This window comes from Danio aesculapii, chromosome 7, assembly GCF_903798145.1.
Source record: "Danio aesculapii chromosome 7, fDanAes4.1, whole genome shotgun sequence".
Lineage (NCBI taxonomy): Eukaryota > Metazoa > Chordata > Actinopteri > Cypriniformes > Danionidae > Danio > Danio aesculapii.
This window is the reverse complement of record NC_079441.1, coordinates 46258402-46279843: the sequence shown is the minus strand read 5'-3', so window position 1 is coordinate 46279843 and position 21442 is coordinate 46258402. Positions and strand designations below refer to the sequence as shown.

At 34.9% G+C, this 21442-nt stretch overlaps 1 protein-coding gene across 3 annotated transcripts in view; it reads right to left on the bottom strand.

Moving 5' to 3' along the window:
* dpy19l3 (dpy-19 like C-mannosyltransferase 3) overlaps nt 1–21442 on the bottom strand; it is an 86035-nt gene that overhangs the window by 28355 nt on the left and 36238 nt on the right. For all 3 annotated transcript variants that reach the window (XM_056462006.1, XM_056462005.1, XM_056462004.1), the window contains 4 exons: nt 20741–20863; nt 20205–20316; nt 17780–17836; nt 17348–17430 (listed from right to left, as the gene is read on the bottom strand). In XM_056462006.1, the coding sequence (XP_056317981.1) occupies nt 17348–17430; nt 17780–17836; nt 20205–20316; nt 20741–20863 (375 nt within the window). The remainder of the gene's footprint in view (nt 1–17347; nt 17431–17779; nt 17837–20204; nt 20317–20740; nt 20864–21442) is intronic.

Sequence of the window (21442 nt, the reverse complement as noted above, 5' to 3'; positions counted from 1 at the left end):
CATTTGTCAATAGGTCTGATAGTATGTCAGCATGAAATATCACAAAAATCTGTGGTGGTGATTGACAAGAAAAAAAGTCTGCCAATATTTCAAAAGTGACTGAAGATGGTTAGAAAGGCAGAATAAAGCATTAATGACAATTCAATCAATGTACAAAATAAAGGAAAAATCTTAGGAAATCTAAACTATAATAATAAAAATGTAATATTTGTATTCATATAATATACCTGTAATTAGGGTCTATATTATTATATTTAGACATTACATATATATATATATATATATATATATATATATATACATATAAATATATAAAATATATTACAGTTGTGACACTTTATCACAAAGTTACTTACTGTATAGTGTCAAGTGAGGGAGGCTCTTATAGCGAGGGAGGCTCTTATAGCAAGCCCCCCCCTTGTTTTATTTCAGCTAGAATAAAAGCAGTTTTTTAATTTTTTAAACACCATTTTAAGGTCAAAATTATTAGCACCTTTAAGCTATATTTTTTTCTTCGATAGTCTACAGAACAAACTATTGTTATACAACAACTTGCCCAATTGCCCTATTCTGCCTAGTTAACTTAGTTAACCTAGTTAAGCCTTTAAATGTCTCTTTAAGCTGTATAGAAGTGTCTTGAAAAATATCTAGTAAAATATTATTTACTGTCATTATGGCAAAGATAAAATAAATCAGTTATTAGAGATGAGTTATTAAAACTATGTTTCGAAATGTGTTAGAAAAATCTTCTCTCCGTTAAACAGAAATTGGAAAAAATATAAATAAACAGGGGGGCCTAATTATTCAGGGGGGCTAATATTTGAATGTAATTCTAGAATCTGACGGTTAAAAATAAAAATAAAAATATAAATAAATAAATAGATAAATAAAAAATTATTGATAAAATCACCTTTAAATATGTCTAAATTCTGTTCTTAGAAAAGCATATCACTAATCAAATAATATTTAATGATTTTTGACAAATCAAAAACCAATAAAATGCCTTTTTGGCTATTTTATATGTATACCTATACAACATAAGACTTGAACAAAACTGCTCCCCTACACTGAACCCCCATCCTGCTTATAACCTTTTTATATCCCAAGTTCTCACAAATTTAAACAGTGTATCCAGGTCTAAATGAAGATATTTAGGTATTTCAGTTTAAAAACCAAGTCATTTTAATCAAAACATAATACCATGTAATACCACAGAATACCATCGGTGTATTTAAACCATACATGCCTGAATCACACATTTCTTGCATTTCATGTACAGACAAACAAATAAGAGCCATGTCATTAACCCCCGTTCCAGATGACATGTGAATAAGGAAAGGGACAAAACAAAAAAGGGAAAACATTTCCAAAGGTATAAATGTAATGCAATAACAGTACACCTTTTCACCATTTCTAAATGCAGTAACAAGCCTTGCTTACAGGTCCTTCAAAAGGCAGAGTGGCAGACAATGAGACGCACTGCACACACACACACACACACTCACAGACTGGCCAGTATGCGGATAAAGCTAAATCAGGATGAGATCTGAGTGCTCTCAAGTTGTGTGGAGCTTAATCCTGTGTATCAAAAAGAGAGAGAGAGAGAGAGTGAAAGAGCGAGAGCGAGGCCGACCTCGGGGAGAGTCTGACTGAGGGAGGTGATGATAGACTGATTGATCGGGCCAAAACACAACTTAAAATGTCAATGATTGATCTGCACGCAGAGGAATGAGCTCAAGTAAAATGAAATTCCACTCTATAGGTTTCAGAAGTCACTTTGAGCAATTGGGGACCAGTAAACCTATTTGTTACTAAGCTACAGAAATCTTTCAAATGAGTAATAATTCAGGCCATCTTGCATCTGAGACTTCCAGTTAGATTTCACAACTACTGTCAAAAAAAAAAGCGTCAACTTTCACAAATTACAAAATGAGCAATTCTCGGTGGAAAAGCAAGAAGAAAATAGCATGGTAAAATTGTGTCAGGTAACCTTTCATTTGTGCAAGCCGAGTGTATATTGGGGTGTTTGTGAATTAGCGGAATTCTGCAGGAGTTCAAACAAGTCGAGCATCTGCGAGCACGGCTATTAGCGCCGCGTTAGTGAAATATCTCCACCGAGACGTCTTCAACAACATCTCCATCGAGACGTCTACAGCAGCAGCAGCAGAAAAAGCCACTAATTTGATCAAATTAGAATGGGAAGAGGAGGAAAGTGGCTAGAGTGACAATTAGAGGGGAAGTGAGAGCGAAGATGTCGAAAACACAAAGAAAAGAGAGAAATAAAAACCAGAGAAAACAGCAGGCGAACAAAATGCGTCTTTGTTCGCATGGGAAACACAAAATGACTTGCGCTTGGAGGGGCTGGGAAAGTTTTTCCTTTAGAGAAAACAAAAGACTCATTTATCTTCATTATTTCACAACAAGGCAACATTTTAGAAATAACTCCTTCATGGGGCCCTATAACAAAAGGGTGCACTGTAGAAAGCGGCAAAACAAAAGAGGCAAAATTAATTACATGGCAGAGAGACGTTCACAATGATAAGGCTGACTGTGATGACAGAGTCTCAGAACGACGACAAAGAAAGCGCTTCCATCTAACGGGACAGATGTGGTCGGACTGAAAGGCCACTGATCACTCATGGAGAGAAGACACATACATGTAACTGCAAAGATTTCTCAGCTGATCTACAGATACTGTAGACTCTCTGGAGCAAGCCGCTGTCCTGCAGAGTTTAGCTACCACCGTAATCAAAGTGTCGGAGCAAAACTCTGTGGGACACTGGCCCACTAGGACCGAGTTTGTCCATCTCTGCTCCAGAGAGTCTGGTGGTCTTTTCCAGTGGTGTAGTCCTACAAAAAGGTGGTGTACTATTACCCGCCCAACTCAAATTTTAGAAGTAGGCAAAAAAATGACAAAAGTCTCTTTGGTTCATTAACAATACATATTTATCTAAGATCTGTTACCTGTAACTATTGACTTCCACATAGGAAAAACAAATACTATGGAAGTCAATGGTTACAGGTGTCCAGCTTTCTTAAGAAGAAAAAAAGACCTTAACAAGTAAAGGTTGAGTAAATGATGACAATTTTCATTTTTGGGGTGAACTATCCATTTAAAAAGGAAACATATTTCAACAAATTTGTTTGTTTTAAAGGGAGATGCTAATAGTCTAATTTTATTAAATGATTTATGCTTAGCTAATAGTGCCCTCAGCTGAGCCAGAGATTGGCTGAATATATTACGCTGTGTTAAAACCCAACTGTTTAACTCAAGGGGACTTATAAAATGAGTCCATTTGTAAAAAGGAAAAGGTATTTATTTTAATACTGTACAAAACAAAATCATGTTTTAAGACAGCTATATCACGTATGGTATGTTGTTAACAAACTGTAAATTTAAAATAAAATAAAAATCAGGACAACAAAAAACTAAGCACATAAACTTAAATACTATACTCAAGTCAATTTCTTTCATGTATTAAATAAACAGAGTTGCCACTTTTTAAATTCAAAATGGCATGAATACAAACGTAAAACGTACAGGCTAATTTACATATTTCACTATCATAATATAAGTCATAAATGAAAAGTTTTAATATGATACAAGATGTTTTACTCTGATGTCACTCTGATATGCAGTTAAAATGAGTGCATTCACTGAGTGGTTCTGTCACTGTGTTTAATCCTGTGCATGAATGTATGATATAGTTAATGCCACATGCACTGTAATGCGTTTTATTTTCAGGGTTAATTTTGAAATAATGTAGCGAAATGTTCGTTAAGAGTTGCATTTTCGCTGGAGGAAACAGCTGTGCTGATGAGGTGAACACCGAGGAAACAAAAGGGAAACCCGAATTCTCTTCCATGACATTGGGGTACATGTGATACAAAAGCTTCTGTAGCAAAGAACTGCAAATATGTAGATATTATAACAATATATCGATAAACACACACCTTGTGCTCTCGCTCTGCACAGCTGTGGTTTACTGATTAAATGAAAAACGAGTTGAAAACGGAGGAGCGGAAGGCTGTCGCCGATTTCATATCAAATTTAAAGGGGACTGAGGCGATCATTTAGTAGTGTACAGCTCATGAGTAAATTGCAAAATTTGTAGGGGGGCTGAATAGAAATATAAAGGGACTAAAGCAACGCCCATTCTGTTTTAGAATTTTACCAGAACGTTTCACCGAGACATGATTCTGTTTTATAATTTTACCGGAACGTTTCACCGAGACATGATTTAGTTGACTTGTCGACGTCTACGAAAAACTCTCACGAAATGTTCACACAACTGCTGCGGTCATCAGGGGGTGGGAAGTAGCACAAGTTAAACAAGTTAAATGCATCAAAAGCAACACAATAAGATGCCAGTTTAAAAAAATAAACATTTGATATACAGTTAAAGGGCACGCGGAAACACGTTAATTAGGGAGGTCTAATCAGCAAAACAAGTGAGTATACCAAGACGATATACGCAATTATTGATCATCAGAAGCCGTTATACCCAAACAGCTTGTGGAAAATAGTAGCCATACGAAGTATACATGCGAATAGCCCCGACTAGACCACTGGTCTTTTCTGATGTCACTTGCATACATACGTATGTCCAAAAATAGTTTTAAAGAAGACCATTGCTGCTGTATTAACGAGGCTCTCTTGCAAATGTATTAGGCTTTTTGGCCTTGCCAACTAAATGCAACCCCTCTATGAAGCAGCACTTTTACTGGCAGAGTTGTTTGGCTGATCATTGTTTGTTTTTGACCTGTTGATGCTGATTCTTTATGTCAAGAAAGTCAACAGTGTTTATCTTTTAACATCGAGTGTTTCATTTGTAAATGACATATCAGTTTCACAGGTTTTAAACTGTTTGCAATCACCTCTGAACATCCAACACACCGTGGATGTGATTTGTTATTAATGGCGATAATGCACGATTGCATGTGAATCTGTATTTTATCTGTTCGTCATGCTTCTGTCATTTTGATGCACACAGGCCTTTGATTTTTGCAGTGAACTTTAGGTTGGTCATGAGCAGTGTTTGGTAAGTTGATTTAAAAAATTAATAGATTACAAATTACTTACTACTATTGGAAAATTGTAATCTGATTACATTTTAATAATTACTTCATGTAAAAAGTACTCAGATTACTAATTAATTTACGTTGAAGTTACTTTTAAATCATATAAAATATATCTATGAAAATACAAAATAAACTGCAGCTCTTTCAGGAATTTAATATTCACTGAAAAACATTACAATGGGTTGATCACAGCAGTTTGACAAATGTTCGACCAAAACTTGACACCTGTAACCACTGTCATCCATAGTATGCAAAAACACTGCAGTGTTTGGATGTTCCGTGTTTGTCTGAGGTAATTTGTCTACCAAAATGTGTATATTCTATACGAAGTTTGAAGCTAACAGGTCAGTTCTTGTCACATAACTCGCAGTTTTCAACTGGGAGCACCTGGGAAATCCACAAAAGATGTGAAATGGCCCCATAAGCAGCTAGGCTACTCTTCACATTCAGAAGATACTTTCACGCCCGATTCTGCACCACAAAAAAACTATTTAACCTGTTTAGACTAAGTTGGGCTTCCGTGTTTTTGGGCACCAGTGTCCTCCTTGGTGATGAGTATTGTCATAGAATGCTTTCTATTCAAATGCTTGAACAAGCTGCTGGATGAGTTAAAAGCAGTGGAAAGTTCTTTAGAGACTGGACATAGACTGAATTTCACATCAATATTTTTCTGTTTTTACACTCAATGAAATCAAAGTAATGTCTGTAGTTCCACTTGAAGAAGCAATCACTCTTGACAGCAACCATTTCAGCTCATTTTCTCCAGCAATTTAAAAGTGCATGCTTATTAACTGACATTGCAGTGGAAAAAATTATTTAAAAGAAGCATTTTTATTCTTCTAAAATCCTGCAATGTAAGTAACATAATTACATTGGCTTTAGTAACTGTAATCAAATTACAAAAAATTTAAAATGTAACAGGATATATGCGCACAATTTCAGCCAGCCAGCCTCAGCACTACTAGTGAACAGTCTTTCTATTATAATATTGCCACGTTTAGGGTCTGATTTCTTCAAAAATCAGTGATCTTCACTGCCTGATAGATATTTGACATTAAGTGGGTCTCAGACCGGACTAAAAGCTCTGCATTAAATTCCATTTTCCCACTACATATCTTTAAAATATGACAGTTTATTTCATCCCAGTATTTTCAATGGAGTTTCTGCGCTCGCCTACTGCTCCTGATGGCCCTAGCCATTTAAATAATTTTAAAAAGCCACCAGTTTTTATACCAGCCACCACTGATTTATTAATTCATTATTATTATTATTATTATTATTATTATTATTATTATTATTATTATTTATGAATACCCTCACTTGAACGCACCAACTCTACTTTATGGCTGCCTGATAGTTACTGTAGCTGTGAGACTAATCTGATCGCCCTCTTGTGTGTATAAATGTCCTCATAATTTACTCGTTTGTTCTCACGCCCCACTCTTCTCACAGTGGATATTTAGTTATTTAATGGATAATTGGTAAGTTGTTGTAATATGGATCATACTTCTCATTTTGCATGGGAGTGACGTTAGCTTAGCTGCTAACTCATCAGGCATGCATTACACATATTCCAGATAATATTTTATGATTTATAAATGATTTTTTTTTTTTTTTTTATTACCGGATGAGTTTTTTTTTTACTTTGGGAACCTGTGTCTGATGTGAGTTGATTTGATTGTTGTAAATGTTTGTATCAAATCTCAAACTTTGCTGCAATAAAAATCAACTGAACTGATATTAAAGATCATGACGGCATTCCCATGAGTGGTTTGCCCTATAAACTAACACATGCTTTCTCAGCTCAACATCTTTTTTTTTTAAGGAACATATTGTGATACAATGCAAAACAAAACTGACTTATTTATTAACCAAAAAGTAAATTCTGGTTGGATATTAGACAAAACTGCCTCTCAAATTCAAAATAAGTGTGCAAAATTGCCACAAAATAGTTGCTGTTGCAATTAAAGTGAAATGTAAAAATAAAGATTTTATTGATTCTGGGATTTATTTATTTATTTGTGCAGCACTGACAACCAATCTCTCATTTCTGCTTAGTTTATGAATGCAATAATCAAAAAAAAGCAGTCAGCTTGTTATATGTGAGGAAAAAAAATTCAAGTTTGTAGAGTATGCACACTGGCTGACTGAATTCAGTACTTGCAAAATCCCAAACTAAATGCAGATATATGATGCAAGAAGAAAGAATTTTTTCACCTTGTGCGCACACAGCTTCAGTGATTATAATGGAGCAGAATATTTTGACTGTGTGCTCACACTTCTCAATCGAGATTTGTCCAGACACACAAAAAGAGAAAATATCCAAAAATTGTAAAAACAAAATTATTAAAAAAAAAACTAAATAAAAATAAATAAATAAATAATAATAATAATAATAATGACAATAATAATAATAATAATAATAATAATAATAATAATAATAATAATAATAATAATAATAAATGTGTAAAATAATTCCTTTGTTACTCAAAAAAAAATGTTTTATTCCTATGAACTGTAATGGGTGAAATATTGACTGTAACAGAGAAAAAAGTATGCTTGATCATATTCTCCTGTTTTTGGTTTGTTTAGATGTCTTTTTAGTGTTGTTTGAGCTTATTCAATTGAGCCAAAAAGTTTTCTTCCTAACTTACTTATCACAACAGAGTACATTTTAATCAAACCAAACCTGTGAACACATAATTTGTGCTAGGATAACATTATATACTGACATGTTTGATGTGTGTAGAGAGAAAATTACATGCATTTTTCCAACACATACATATTTTTTTATTATTATATGTATTGCATTACTTATATGCTACTTGACTTTTAACATTAATAATCATTACAAAAATACAAGAGCAATATGTGTGCCTGTGTGAGTGTTTATTATTGGTCACAGTTTATAGTATTTTAACTGACTGAAGTAAATGGCTGGTGGTCCACTATAATTTCATATTTTAAACTTTAGTTAATGTGTAATGTAGCTGTCTGAACATAAACAACATCTCTAAATGTAATACGCTCAAAGTTTAATGCAAAGGGAGACATTGGCTTTTACAGAGTTAGCTTAGCAAAGTCTACAGCGAACAAAGTTTGGGGACTGCAAAAAAAACACATCCGAGCTAATGAGATCACAAATGCTTCAGCTTACGCACATAAGCATACACCTCGCGCAGTAAAAAGGCATGGCGCTGTAATGTTATAGCAGAGAAAGCTAAAATGCCGTCCAAACACTGCTATTTCCACAGAGCTTCTCTGTTTCTGTATTTAGGCTTCCAAAGGACATGACACAAAGAGATAAGTGCTTACAATTTAATTTTAATTATGTTACAGAGATTATAAAAAAGATATAGCTAGCATTTGACAAAGGACAGCTTCCAGAATCTCAGGCCAGTGCTGGATTCAGCTAAAAACTTCTCAAGGAAGGAGCAGCTCCAACCATAATAGACGAAGCTGTGGATTGTAAGCCACAACCTGTAAGTATTTTTATTTGTTAAAATTGATCTATTACATGCATAGTGTCTAGTGTTAACGGTGTGTTGCAGCAAGGATGTAAACAAGGATGTAAACAACGGGAAATGCTGGTACCGTTACCAATTTAGCTACTAATTCATATTTATCCGTCAAACCGCTGTAAACACCCTTTAGCAGCGCTGAGGTGTCTCTCTATGCGGCCGCTTTCCCAGCATTCTACATATCAAATAACAAACTCGCAAAAGATATATGAACGTTTCATATTACTTACACATGCTTATAACCTGAATATATATGAAAGGCACTTGTCAGATTTTATTTTAGAGAGCAGATGTGAGGTTCAGCTGTGTCCTCTGTGTCATTTTCTCTCTTATTTAGGCACAAACTGATATGGCTAGCTGCTACTCTGACAGTGTTTACACAGTGCATGCTTGTAGGGGTGGCATGTTTTTCCTGGTGACGTGGAGCCAATCTGCGAATCACAGCACATTATGTTAGTAGCTGACCAATCAGAACCTCTTGAGAGAAGGCTTTTCAGAGGAACTAAGAAATATGACAGTCATTTACATGTTAGCTGAGTAGCTGTATATAATCAAAGTAAGGTATATGAAAAAATAATGTGACTTTCTACAAATGAAGCATGAATCTTATTAAATCTTATAAACAACCAAGCCTTTAAAATACACTTTGGACCACCTCTTTAACACTGACAACATGTATACATCCAATAAGTTAATTGTAAAACCCTTATGAGTGCTAAAAGGGTTCTCGCAAATCAGATACTCATAATGATATGACTGAGGTAAGGGCAACTCCTGCTTCAACATAAATGAGCCAATTACCAATTAATTGGTAAAATCATTGCATCACCGCAGCTGCTATCAGAAGCTCTGTTTCCTACAGAAACAGTCAGTGTTATGAAACAGTCTCTGGCATATGCTCACTGGCTGGACCTGAAATGCACCCTTTTATGTCAGAATGTGTTACTGAACTGTGAGAGTCTGGCAAAGTACTGAGTTTCCTGTACTTCTCCTTTTGACTGGAGTTTGTCTTAAAGGTCCAAAGAATCTGCTTGGAGGTGTTGCAAATATGGAAACACACTCTGAACTGACTCTCCTTGAAAGAGCCTTTGGTTCATGCACACTATCAAATGGAATATACCTCGGAAGGATATGCACTCGGATGTACACGACTTTCACAAGTACACTTTGGGCTTTAAAGAATGAACAGTATAGATATACAATAAAACTTTTTTTTTATGTCAAATATTAGCTTTTTGTCCGGTAGGTTAAAAGTTTATGTGCTCAATGTGGATTATTTGAATTCTACAGAACATATATATACCTAAATAATAGTTCAATATTCCTAAATACTCATCCAGCAACCTATCACACAATTAGCAAGCCACAATGCCTTTTTATCTGGCTATTTTCTTTACAGAATTACATGATTTTTTTTTTTTTTTATTTAACCAGGTTTCATTTACAAGGGTGACCTGACAAAGAGGTCTGCAGCACACGACTTGTGAAAAAAAATAAATAAATAATATAAAAATAGTTTGGTTTTTCAGGCGCACCACATTACGTAACACATACATTGAGAAATGGACTGTTGTTTGTCATAAAGAATAGAGCGAAATTATTTAATCAAGATGTGCTCAGACATTCTCAGTTTAGACTAGGGATTAGGATTGGGTCGATATAAGATGCCATCGTCCATCACCAATGGCCGATGGACATCACGATGCTGAGCCGACATCGCGATCCTCCACCCCACCGCCGTCGCATCAACCTGCCCGCGAAAAAATACACATGGCCCCATTTACACTAATATGTCTTCGTTCAAAAATGCTATTTTAGAATGAAAACAAAACGTCTACGTCCACACTGTCGTTTCACATAGCATTTCTGAAATGCCCTACTTTCCACACGATACCGCTGAAAACGCACATCACGTGACCACACACACAAACTCTGTCATGCACTGCAGTCTAGGCTATGTGCGTGTCTGACTCCTGGATTACTGACTACTGGACCACTGGATTACGTCTCACTATAGTTGTTAAACGTGATATTTAATTAATCTTGTCTCTATCTAATGACTCTTTGGTCTTCTGAATCTATCAGGTAACGTGTCACAGCATAAGTACACTGCTTCAATCTTTCGCTTTCACGCTTGTACTTAGTAAATTTAGCGAAGACCTCAGATACTGTTGGTTGGATGCTGTTGATTGTGCTTTTTTTTTTTTGGTTTACGTTTGGCTGCATGAATGTGCAATACATATTTGTTACTCGTGGGACGGTAACACGTGCAACCACACGTGCCTTCAGACATATTTTGCGAAAGAAGCTAAATGAAAGAAGAATAATGCTGGTCAGTTTAACACAGACGAGTTGATGACAAACCAGCAATGATGTTGATACCTCTCTCCTGGATCCGCATCATAAACACCTCCATTTATTTGCACAATTGGAGAAAGAAGCCACAAAGCAAAATTTGTGAAATGTGCTCTGCTTTGGAAACAAGCCGGCCACAAGTCAGAGTGTCTGGGTTTTCGCTCCATCAGAACGCGCTCCGGCACCACTCATAAACACAACACATAGGCTATAGTTTTGATGATTTAGCGTACAACCAACAAACTGACTTTTTTCTATTAACTACAGTAATTAATAGTTCTTATAAAATATCCATTTTTAAAATAGCCTACATAATCTACGAATTAAACAAATCCAAAGATTGTCTTGATTTTTGCATAATGATAACTCTGTATGTTCAGTATGCTGTTGTTCACATGTTAACATTAATCAGGATTTTAAAATGCAATATTTAATGTGTCAGACACAATATAGACACATCATTTTTTTAAATTAAATAATAATTTAATATTAATCCGACAAATTAACCGTTACTATTCAGTTAACGACAGACAAATTATGAATTTCACTTGAACATAGGACATAGTGGCTTTTTGACCTATGAAGAAGCCAGACCAAGAGCCTTGTAGACCAGAGTCATCCAGTGAGTGTACCTTCTTACATTTAGAGAAGGCCACTCAGCTTTGGCATACAGGTCACAATGGTGTTTTCAAAAGCCTGTAACAAACCTCAAAGCTCAAATGATACAAACTTGCTTGAAGTCAGATTTTTTTAGACATACAGCATATACAGTTGAAGTAAGAATTATTAGACCCCCGGTTTATTTTTTTCCCCAATTTCTGTTTAATGGAGAGAATATTTTTTTCAACACATTTCTAAACATAATAGTTTTAATAACTCATTTCTAATAACTGATTTATTTTATTTTTGCCATAATGACAGTAAATAATATTTGACTAGATATTTTTTCAAAACACTTCAACAAAGTGACATTTAAAGGCTAAACTAGGTTAATTAGGTTAACTAGGCAGGTTAGGATATTTAGGTAAGTTAACGATGGTTTGTTCCGTAGACTGTTGAACAAATATATAGCTTAAAGGGGCTAATAACTTGGACCTTAAAATGACTTTAAAAAAAATTACAACTGCTTTTATTCTAGCTGAAATAAATTAAATAAGACTTTCTCCAGAAGAAAAAATATTATCAGACATACTGTGAACATTTCCTTGCTCTGTTAAACATAATTTGGAAAATGTTTAAAAAAAATCAAAGGGGGGCTAATAATTCTGACTTCAACTGTATAAGCACACCCCTCACAAATCTAGCTATTAAATACATATTTTTATTAGGAAGCGATACAATATTATATTTGTGCATATACATTAGATTAGTCACCTCTGAAGCCAAATCTGGAGCTTATCTAACAAAATAACTTACAAAAACCGTCCAAAAACTAGTACACCCAAATTTATATGTTATAGAAAAATATTAAATACAAATATAAAAAAAGAGGAAAAATCAAGAGAAGCAAAAAAAATGTTGTTGAATTTTTTTAGGTTGTAATTTATTTTTGCAATATTTATCTTGAATTTAATTGCTTTATCTTTCCATTTCTCAATATGTTTGGTGACTAAAATATTATTTTTATAAATATATCTGTTTAATAAATCTGTTTTGTTTAAATGCACCAAAATACACTGCCTATATTCACTGAAACATGGATAAAATTTTTCATTTTCAAATTAGGGTGTACTAAATTATGTTGAGCACTATAAACTCACAATTCTGAAGTTTTTGTTGTTGTTGTTGTTGTGCTTTTTGAAAGACTGAAAATTCCCCTTTTTACTTTTTTGATTCATAGAGAAAACAAGCTTCTTCTTCTTTTTTTCACACAGACATTTCTCACAACAGGGAGCAAAAAAAAATAAAAATATCCATCCAGACTGACATACAATGCAACAAACAGTTGAGTTAGAATTAATTCAGCATCTACATTTAAGTTCATTTACATTCTGATATGTTGTCAGACTGTTGCGTTGCTGCCTTAACATGAACACAAGTAAACAGCCATTCAACTCCCTCAACAAAGAAACATATTTTCAATAAAAACATAAATCCTCGACACAGATCTTCCACGAGCCCACAGAATGTTAACTAATGGGATATGTTTCTTCATTTTTGCATATAATACTCATAATCCTTAAGATTACGCCAAGAGCAAAGATGGCAGATTTCAAATTTCACACTTCCAGCAACCGAGATGAAAGGGAATGCTAACGAATGACTGTTTGGCTATCGTAGGCCTCCTCGGAGTCAAGTTTTCTGTGAGTTTCTCAATCAATCGCTCATGAGAATCCCGCCTATGTAGCAAACACCAATGGTTTTGAACACCTATCGCTCTAAAAGCTTACAGCCAAATCGTAAAAGTGAAAAACTAGGAGCGTACATGCACTCATATATTATGTCTAATGTGTTGCTTTTAGCTCAAGATAAATCAGAAGATTGCTTGACAGCGCTGCACGCACAGTAGTAGTTGTTCGCCCTCCCTTTTTCACATTGTGCCCCAGTATGTGGTTTATTATGCAGCGAGCTCCAATCACGGTTAGAAGAGGCTGATTCTGCCACTCTCCCTGATACGCTTTTTCATGCCCGCCCTCCCTTCCAGGCAGAAGAGCATCTCTGCTAATCTACATATAAAACAGTGCAGGCTTTGGCAAGCCACGCACAGGCAGAAGTGTGAAGTGATCCCCGCTTAACTCTTTCATCTGATGGTTAATTAGCGTGTGGAAGCGGCTTAATGCCGGAGCGCCAGCCAAGGGAACTCAACCACTAATCCCTGACACAAATCACATTTTCTTCAGGGAGAGATCACCTGTGTCACTGCAGGGCCAATGTCTCACTCATTCTCACAGATAAACAAACTTGACTACTGTATGAGCAAGCGTGTTGTTGTTTTTTCTTTTCTTTTCTCTCTTAGAATATTGTCATTGACGAAACCTTCTGTTGCCAACCGTTGGAGTCTCTCCAGCACCTAATGTCTAATTCATGACGTCCACCTTTAAGCGGCGGCCCGGTTCCAAACACAGCTACCTGCTGCCATGCTGCTGCAAATCTTGTGGGATGAATCGAGCGCTCAGTGCAGCTTTTTATTTGTGTCCTTCACAGTTCGTAATGGAATGAATGAGAGGGCAGGAGGAAAGAATTTTTACATTAGTTTGATATAGAGGTTGGCAAATTTATAGATGCAAAGTGCCGATTTTCCTTTTAATGGCTGTGAAATGCTAAATGCTGTGATTTCTGAGGTGTCGAATGCTACGTTCTGTTTTCTCAGACGCATGCCGTCATTACTGAATTATTCAAATATGGGAGTTTTTGTTTTTTTTACACTTTACAACATTATTCTTGTGGTGTTGTTGTTTTTGCACTTCTCTTGTTGTGAGTTGTGTGGCGCTAACTTGTGGCGTCAAAGACATCTTTTCTTAAAGTGTCATGTTCAAGTGTCACTGTGTGAGTGAGTAGAGTGTGTAAAAAGGCATGGTATTCCAGATCAAATCATTATTATATGCACACAGCAGCTGTTATTTTAAACGTTTATTTAAATAAATTACAATGTAAAACATTATGAATTAATAAATAAATATTATAAAAAACACCTTTTCAATGAGTCAAGCATGAATTTTTCAAGCACCACAGCTAATTATTATCATTATCACAACAACCATTACTACTACAGTTTTTATTATTATTGTTATTAATATTATTATTATTATTATTATTATTATTATTAATGTATTATTATTATTATTATTGCTGTTGTTATACACAACTACTTACAGAAAATGGTATCACTTTATTTCGATGGTCCCTTTAACACATTTTGTTGAATTTAAGTTACATGTACATTGCATCTACTTGCCAACTAATTCTCATTAGATTATTAGACTGTTAGGTTGGGGTTAGGGTTTGGGTTAGTGTAAGTTGTCGTGTACCTACAATATTTCTTATAGTCAGTTAAATGTCTGTTGAAAGAGCAGTATCAACAGATATGAAGCAGACAGTCAAATGAGAACTAATTGGCATGTAGTTGCTATGCGACTTTTAGTCAACAAAACGTGCAATAGGGACCATCAAAATAAAGTCTCACCCAAAAAACATATGCTAAATGAATAATAGTAATATTAATAATCATATTAATAATAATAATAATAATAATGTGTAACAATTGTCTACATACAAACAAAAGTCAGCCATGTTTACAAGAAAATAAATGTTAAGCACTTTTTGATAAAAAAAATAAATAAAATAATATATATATATATATATATATATATATATATATATATATATATATATATATATATATATATATATATATATATATATATATTGGTATATTCATTCATTCATTCATTTTCTTTTCAGCTTAGTCCGTTTATTAATCTGGGGTCGCCACAGTGGAATGAACCACCAACTTATCCAGCATATGTTTTATGCAGCGGATGCCCTTCAAGCCACAACCCATCACTGGGAAAAATATTGCTAGAACTAATTATAATTATTAATTAATACAAATATTTATATTGGAAAAATAATTCAACAGTTTTAATGATGAGTTGCAGCAGTCAAAGAAAAAATAATAATAACACAAAAAAAAAAATCAAGAGTCGACGGTTCATTCCGTTGTGGCAACCCCTGATTAATAAAAGGGACTAAGCTAAAAAGAAAATGAATGAATAAATAAAAATCAAGAGTCAAAAAGTAATGTAGATGCTGGTGTAAATACACAGAAGTAAATGCATACCACAATGGTGTCATCTAACAAAACAAGTATTTTCAGTAAATCTCACTACAGACTTTTGAAGACATCTGACAGACAAGCTGCTGATTCTGATTGTGGAGTTGTTTAACGATCCTGATAAGCTGAGATTTTGAGAGATTTATTGAGTTTTCAGTTTCTAAGGTCATTTCTACACAGGTATTTTTGTAAACAAAAGTTTCAAAAATGTGGTTTTAAGTGACCTGAAACTGTGCTTTTGTGTAGAGAAAAAAAGCTGCAGTTTAGACAATACCCATGTGTGACTGAATTTGGTTGTAGTGTTTTGTTTTTCTTCAGCGATTCTGCTTTTTAACAGTAGGAGTTCACTACTCTCTGTTCACTCAGCCCTTTAACTCTGCTCCAGTGTTATTTTAACTCATTGTAGGAGTGGGACCAGTGGGAGATGTTCATTTAACTCTGAGGATTTTGCTGTATATCAAATTGTGAATTTAAAAAAGTCTACTTTAAAGTAAAGATATTAGTTAAGTTATGTTTAGATTGGATATTATGAAAGCAAAAATCATTAAACAAGACCAATAACTTTGATTTATTAACTTATTAACACATTATTCCCTAATTCCATATGATTTATTAACAAGGTATTTGCCCATCAGCAACTATAGTGGCCGCTTGAACATTTGACAAATTATACAAAAAACTATGGATCTCTTGAAAGATTTGTTTTATTTGGATGAATCTAAAGACCTTCATGATTATGTTGATATAGATTTGTGAACAAAATCATTTTTAGTATTATAAAAATTGCCTTTATTTGGGAGGGTTTGCATCCATTTTGCATCCTGAAATTAGGGGTTGGAATTTGAAGGCTTCATGTGACAGGAAGTAAATCAATTCCTTTTTTTTTTAAATTTGGTTGTTTGCTTGAATTTTATTGACAAATTATACATAGACGACATGTAGATAATTACTTATAAAAGGAAAATGGCAACTATGAACTACATAATTGGACTTAAATGGGTTAAGAATTGCAGTGCAAAATGCTGATTAAATACTTAGCATGTTTAAAGGCGTTTATTAAAAATAATTGTATGATCAGTTCTTCTTTTACACATCTTAAAAAGTACAGTTGAACATAGGTATATTGTTTTTACATAAATTTACCTGTTACATAGTTCCATATTTCATCCATATTTGATATTTTATGTTTATAGAAGTTACTTAAAACATTACTTTTTTAATAATAAAAACAACACTTTTGTCAAATGACATATAATGCAGACCAAACATAAAGATGCGTCACCTCTGCCCCTTTACAAAATATTATGCACCTAAACGAAAATCAAAAACTAAACTCCACACAGCACATAACTAAATAAAACCAGATTGCGGGATGGTGAGGAGAAAGTACTGCAGAGCAAGTTTGGCATGCAGATGCGAGAGACTTTTTTAACACTTCTAAAAAATCAACAACTAAGTAAATGAAAAACTCAAATCTCTCGCTCTCATCAGTGCCAACGAATACAGCTCTACATGCCAACAGTGCTTGCATGCCTAAGGTTGCAGACCCTTGCTCTGAAGGCTGTCAGTGAGTGTTTGCTTTTAGCGTGTAAGAGGAAGATTACAGCTGTTTTACCTGATCCACTCCATTAGCTCCACGGTGTCTGGGTCATAAAACTCTCTCAGCTCCGAAATCTCCTCCATCAGTCTGGGCCAGAACTGTCAACAGAAAGACAGCGATTGAGATGGAGCGAGCGTGCAAGACTGCTGTAATGGGAATGACTCACGATAATCAATGATCAACAAAGCAACCCAACAAACATCCATGCACACAAACATACACAAATTCATATCTGATTGCATGCTCTCACTGCTATGTTAACACACAGAGCGAGAGGAAAAAAAAATGTCTGAAATCAGAAGTCTCCTAAATAACACACACAGTGGGATATGAATTCCACTTCTGTGCTTCTGGATTCTTGCTTGATTGTTTACGGTGTACAGTTACCCAGGCGGAACGGCAATATATGCAAATAGATACATGACAGCCTAAGTGAAAATGTCTTACCTTGTAATAAAGAAACGCCAGGATTACAATAGGCACCGAGTACCTGATCAGTCTCATCTGTGGAAACAGATTAATAACATAAATGGATAAATAGCCACCTGAATTGGAATAAACAGGATGTAATTGTTTGGGCTTGAGGGCTGGAACTACACTGCCCTCTAGTGGGGAAATGAACATTTTCATCTGCGTACACATGGGCACGTTCATGCAGGAAAAATAATACAAATCAGAAAGTAACACTACGCTTCGTTGAAGCTCAATATCAGAAAGCATTACAGTTTCCAAATAACGCTTGCATACAGCGATATGTGATAAGCATCTTTGTTTTTGTGGGCTTCTACAAATATGTATTGGATTTTATTTCAGACGTGTGTCTTTCGCTACTGCTTGTACTGAATATAAGAGAGAGAGAGAGGGGAATTGGGTAAACACTGCTGCCCCCATTATCTACTAAACCATGACCGTGTGTCTAAAATGGACCCATTATATACAGATGCCCATGACTGAGAGATGATGGACGTGGACAAAAAGCAATCAGCATATTTGTTTTCATATTGCATTCAGACATACGGATGGATGGATGGATGGATGGATGGATGGATGGATGGATGGATGGATGGATGGATGGATGGATGGATGGATGGATGGATGGATGGATGGATGGATGGATGGATGGATGGATGGATGGATGGATGGATGGATGGATGGATGGATGGATGGATAGATAGATAGATAGATAGATAGATAGATAGATAGATAGATAGATAGATAGATAGATAGATAGATAGATAGATAGATAGATAGATAGATAGATAGATAGATAGATAGATAGATAGATAGATAGATAGATAGATAGAAATCGGTTAATTGTCAGTAAACAAAGGAGATGTCATTTTTCAGGTGAGCATTATCCATGAACTATTAAGTATCTATATTTTTTTCTTATAAATGATAGCTGTGGAGCAGAGTATGTCAGATGCTTTGAAGTATGATACTGTGAGTCAGCTGTGGCCTTTACAGCCAATGCAAAAAGAAAAAAAAATGCTATTAGAAAATGCTACACTTCATTTGAGTAATTGTAATTTAAATGACTGTTACTCTTTTTTCCTAACTCTTTCATGGAAATGTGAATAGTATGCAGCAAAATAAAATATGGATCTGGACTGTGCTACAGTATATTGTGTGCATACTGTTTATGAAATCAGAAGATTTCTTTACATTTCTTATAAGATGTAATGGACATTTTCTTACAATGCTTATGTTTATGACATACATTATTCATGAAGTTGTTTCACTGCACAGCGTTTTACACACTGGTCGTTTCTATGAATTATGAATAATAAAATATATTTAGGCATATTACTTTGACATTTCTCTTTTTGTAAAGAACAGTTCATTATAAACTGTTACAGTTTACTTGTTTTTCTACAGTGTGTATGTGCTGTAAACATACCAAAGCATTCACTTTTTTTTGTTCATTTATTTTTTGTACTAGAACCAATTAAATCTGAATATTAAACCGCTATTTTGAAGATTGGAGTAATGCTACTAAAAATCATAGCAATTAAATGTTGTTTTATTACTATTAAAACAGAAATTGAACTGTGATAATACAAAGCTTATTTTTAATAGCACTTTTCACAGTAATAATTGTATACAACTTTATACAAGGTGAATGTTTATTACATTTCAATCAAAATCAGAAAGGCTTGAGGTGTTGTGTATAGGGTGGACACCACAATTAATCTACAGTTAAACAAGTTCTACAGGGAAATCCTGGACGAAAATCTTCTCCAAAGTGCTCAAGACTTCAGACTGGGCCAAAGGTTTACCTTTTTACACGCAAATGACCCTAAGCACACAGCTAAAATAATGAAGGAGTGGCTTCACAACAACTATGTAACTGTTCTTGGTAGCCCAGCCAGAACTCTGAGTTAAATCCAATTGAGCATCTCTCGAGAGACCTGAAAATGGCTGTCCACCAACGTTTACTATCCAACCTGACAGAACTGGAGAGGATCTGCAAGGAGGAATGGCAGAGGATCCCCAAATACAGGTGTGAAAAACTTGTTGCATCTTTCCCAAAAAAACACATGGATGTTTTAGGTCATAAGGGCGCTTCTAACTAAATACTGAGCAAAGGGTCTGAATACTGAGGACCATGAGATACGTTTTTGAACGTTGAACGTTTTTGAAATTTTGAATCTGAAGAAATCTGAAGAAATGTCAACACTTTGTCTAGAATATAATATATTGTCTACAATTTAGTGATCTGATCATTACAATAATTAAAAACATATTTTTTGTATGCTTAGGAGGTCGCTACAACTGTTTAATGATAAATCATACTAACCATACCTTTAAAACAACACTTTTTAAATGTGTTTCATTTGTGCAGTATGTCTTTATGTGATCTGTCTCTCACCGCGGTTTTAGTGTTGCAGTGAAGGACTCTCAGATACAGCGCCCACACCTCCTTTCCACAAACCCCGAAGGCAGCGATTGTACACATATGGCCAGTCCACAAATATTTCATCCTGCCAGCAAGAAAGATAAAATCTTTTAGTGCTTTCTATTCTATCACAATATTCAAAATAATACACCACACACACAAAAGCCTTGAATAGCATTCATTTTCAATTCCAACACCGACCTAAACTTTATGGAACGATCTTACCATGTTCCACCATAATTCATTCATCATTATAATCTGGAATGAACCAGCAAGTTGGGATATGGACTAATAAGATAAAGAAGATCACAAAGCAAAAGCAATGTGGAGGACAGGAAATGAAAGTGGAAATGGAGAAGAGGCTGAAATTGAGATGCACCATAGCGGCAGCGGCGGGGAATGAAATTACAGACGGCAGAGTGAGGAAAATACAGAAGTCAAATATTTGCATGGGGGGCTGGGGGGATGGAATGAAAGCAACAAAACTTTCCAATTTACGAGCTGCTTACCTCATAGTGGAAAAGGCGAGCAGGCCGAAGAACACGGTGTGCATGAGGTTGTAAGCAACATCTGGCCGCATCTTAAAGGTCCTGTCCTCTTTCTCTCGGCTTGCTTGGCCTAACCCGTTCAGGCTGGAATTAATAATTAAGGGGCAAAAATAAGGAATGATGCAAACTCCAAATGAACCAAACGGAAAACAAACAAAAAATTACAAAACCAAACAAGCCTCTTTATTCAAACACAACCACACACAAAAACACACACAGATGCACACACATACACTCACAATTTACACTCTTGCGCACAATATATTTGTGAATTGTCTGGATAATCCAGGCGTTTCTATTGTTTTCAAACAATACAATCTGTATTGTTGTATTGTACATATTATTTTGTGTTTCCCCCACAAGTCCAAAGACATTCCCTACAGGTGAATTGGATAAGCTAAATTGTCCGCAGTGTATGTGTGTAAATGAGTGAGTATGGATGTTTCCCAGTGATGGGTTGCAGCTGGAAGGGCATCCTCTGCAAAAAACATATGCTGAATAAGTCGGGGGTTCATTCAGCTGTGGCGACACCAGATTACTAAAGAGACTAAGCCGAAAAAGATAATGAATGAATGTTATTTTGTTATTAAAAAAACATTCTAATAATAATAATAATAATAATAATAATAATAATGAAGATGATGATGATGATGATGATAATAA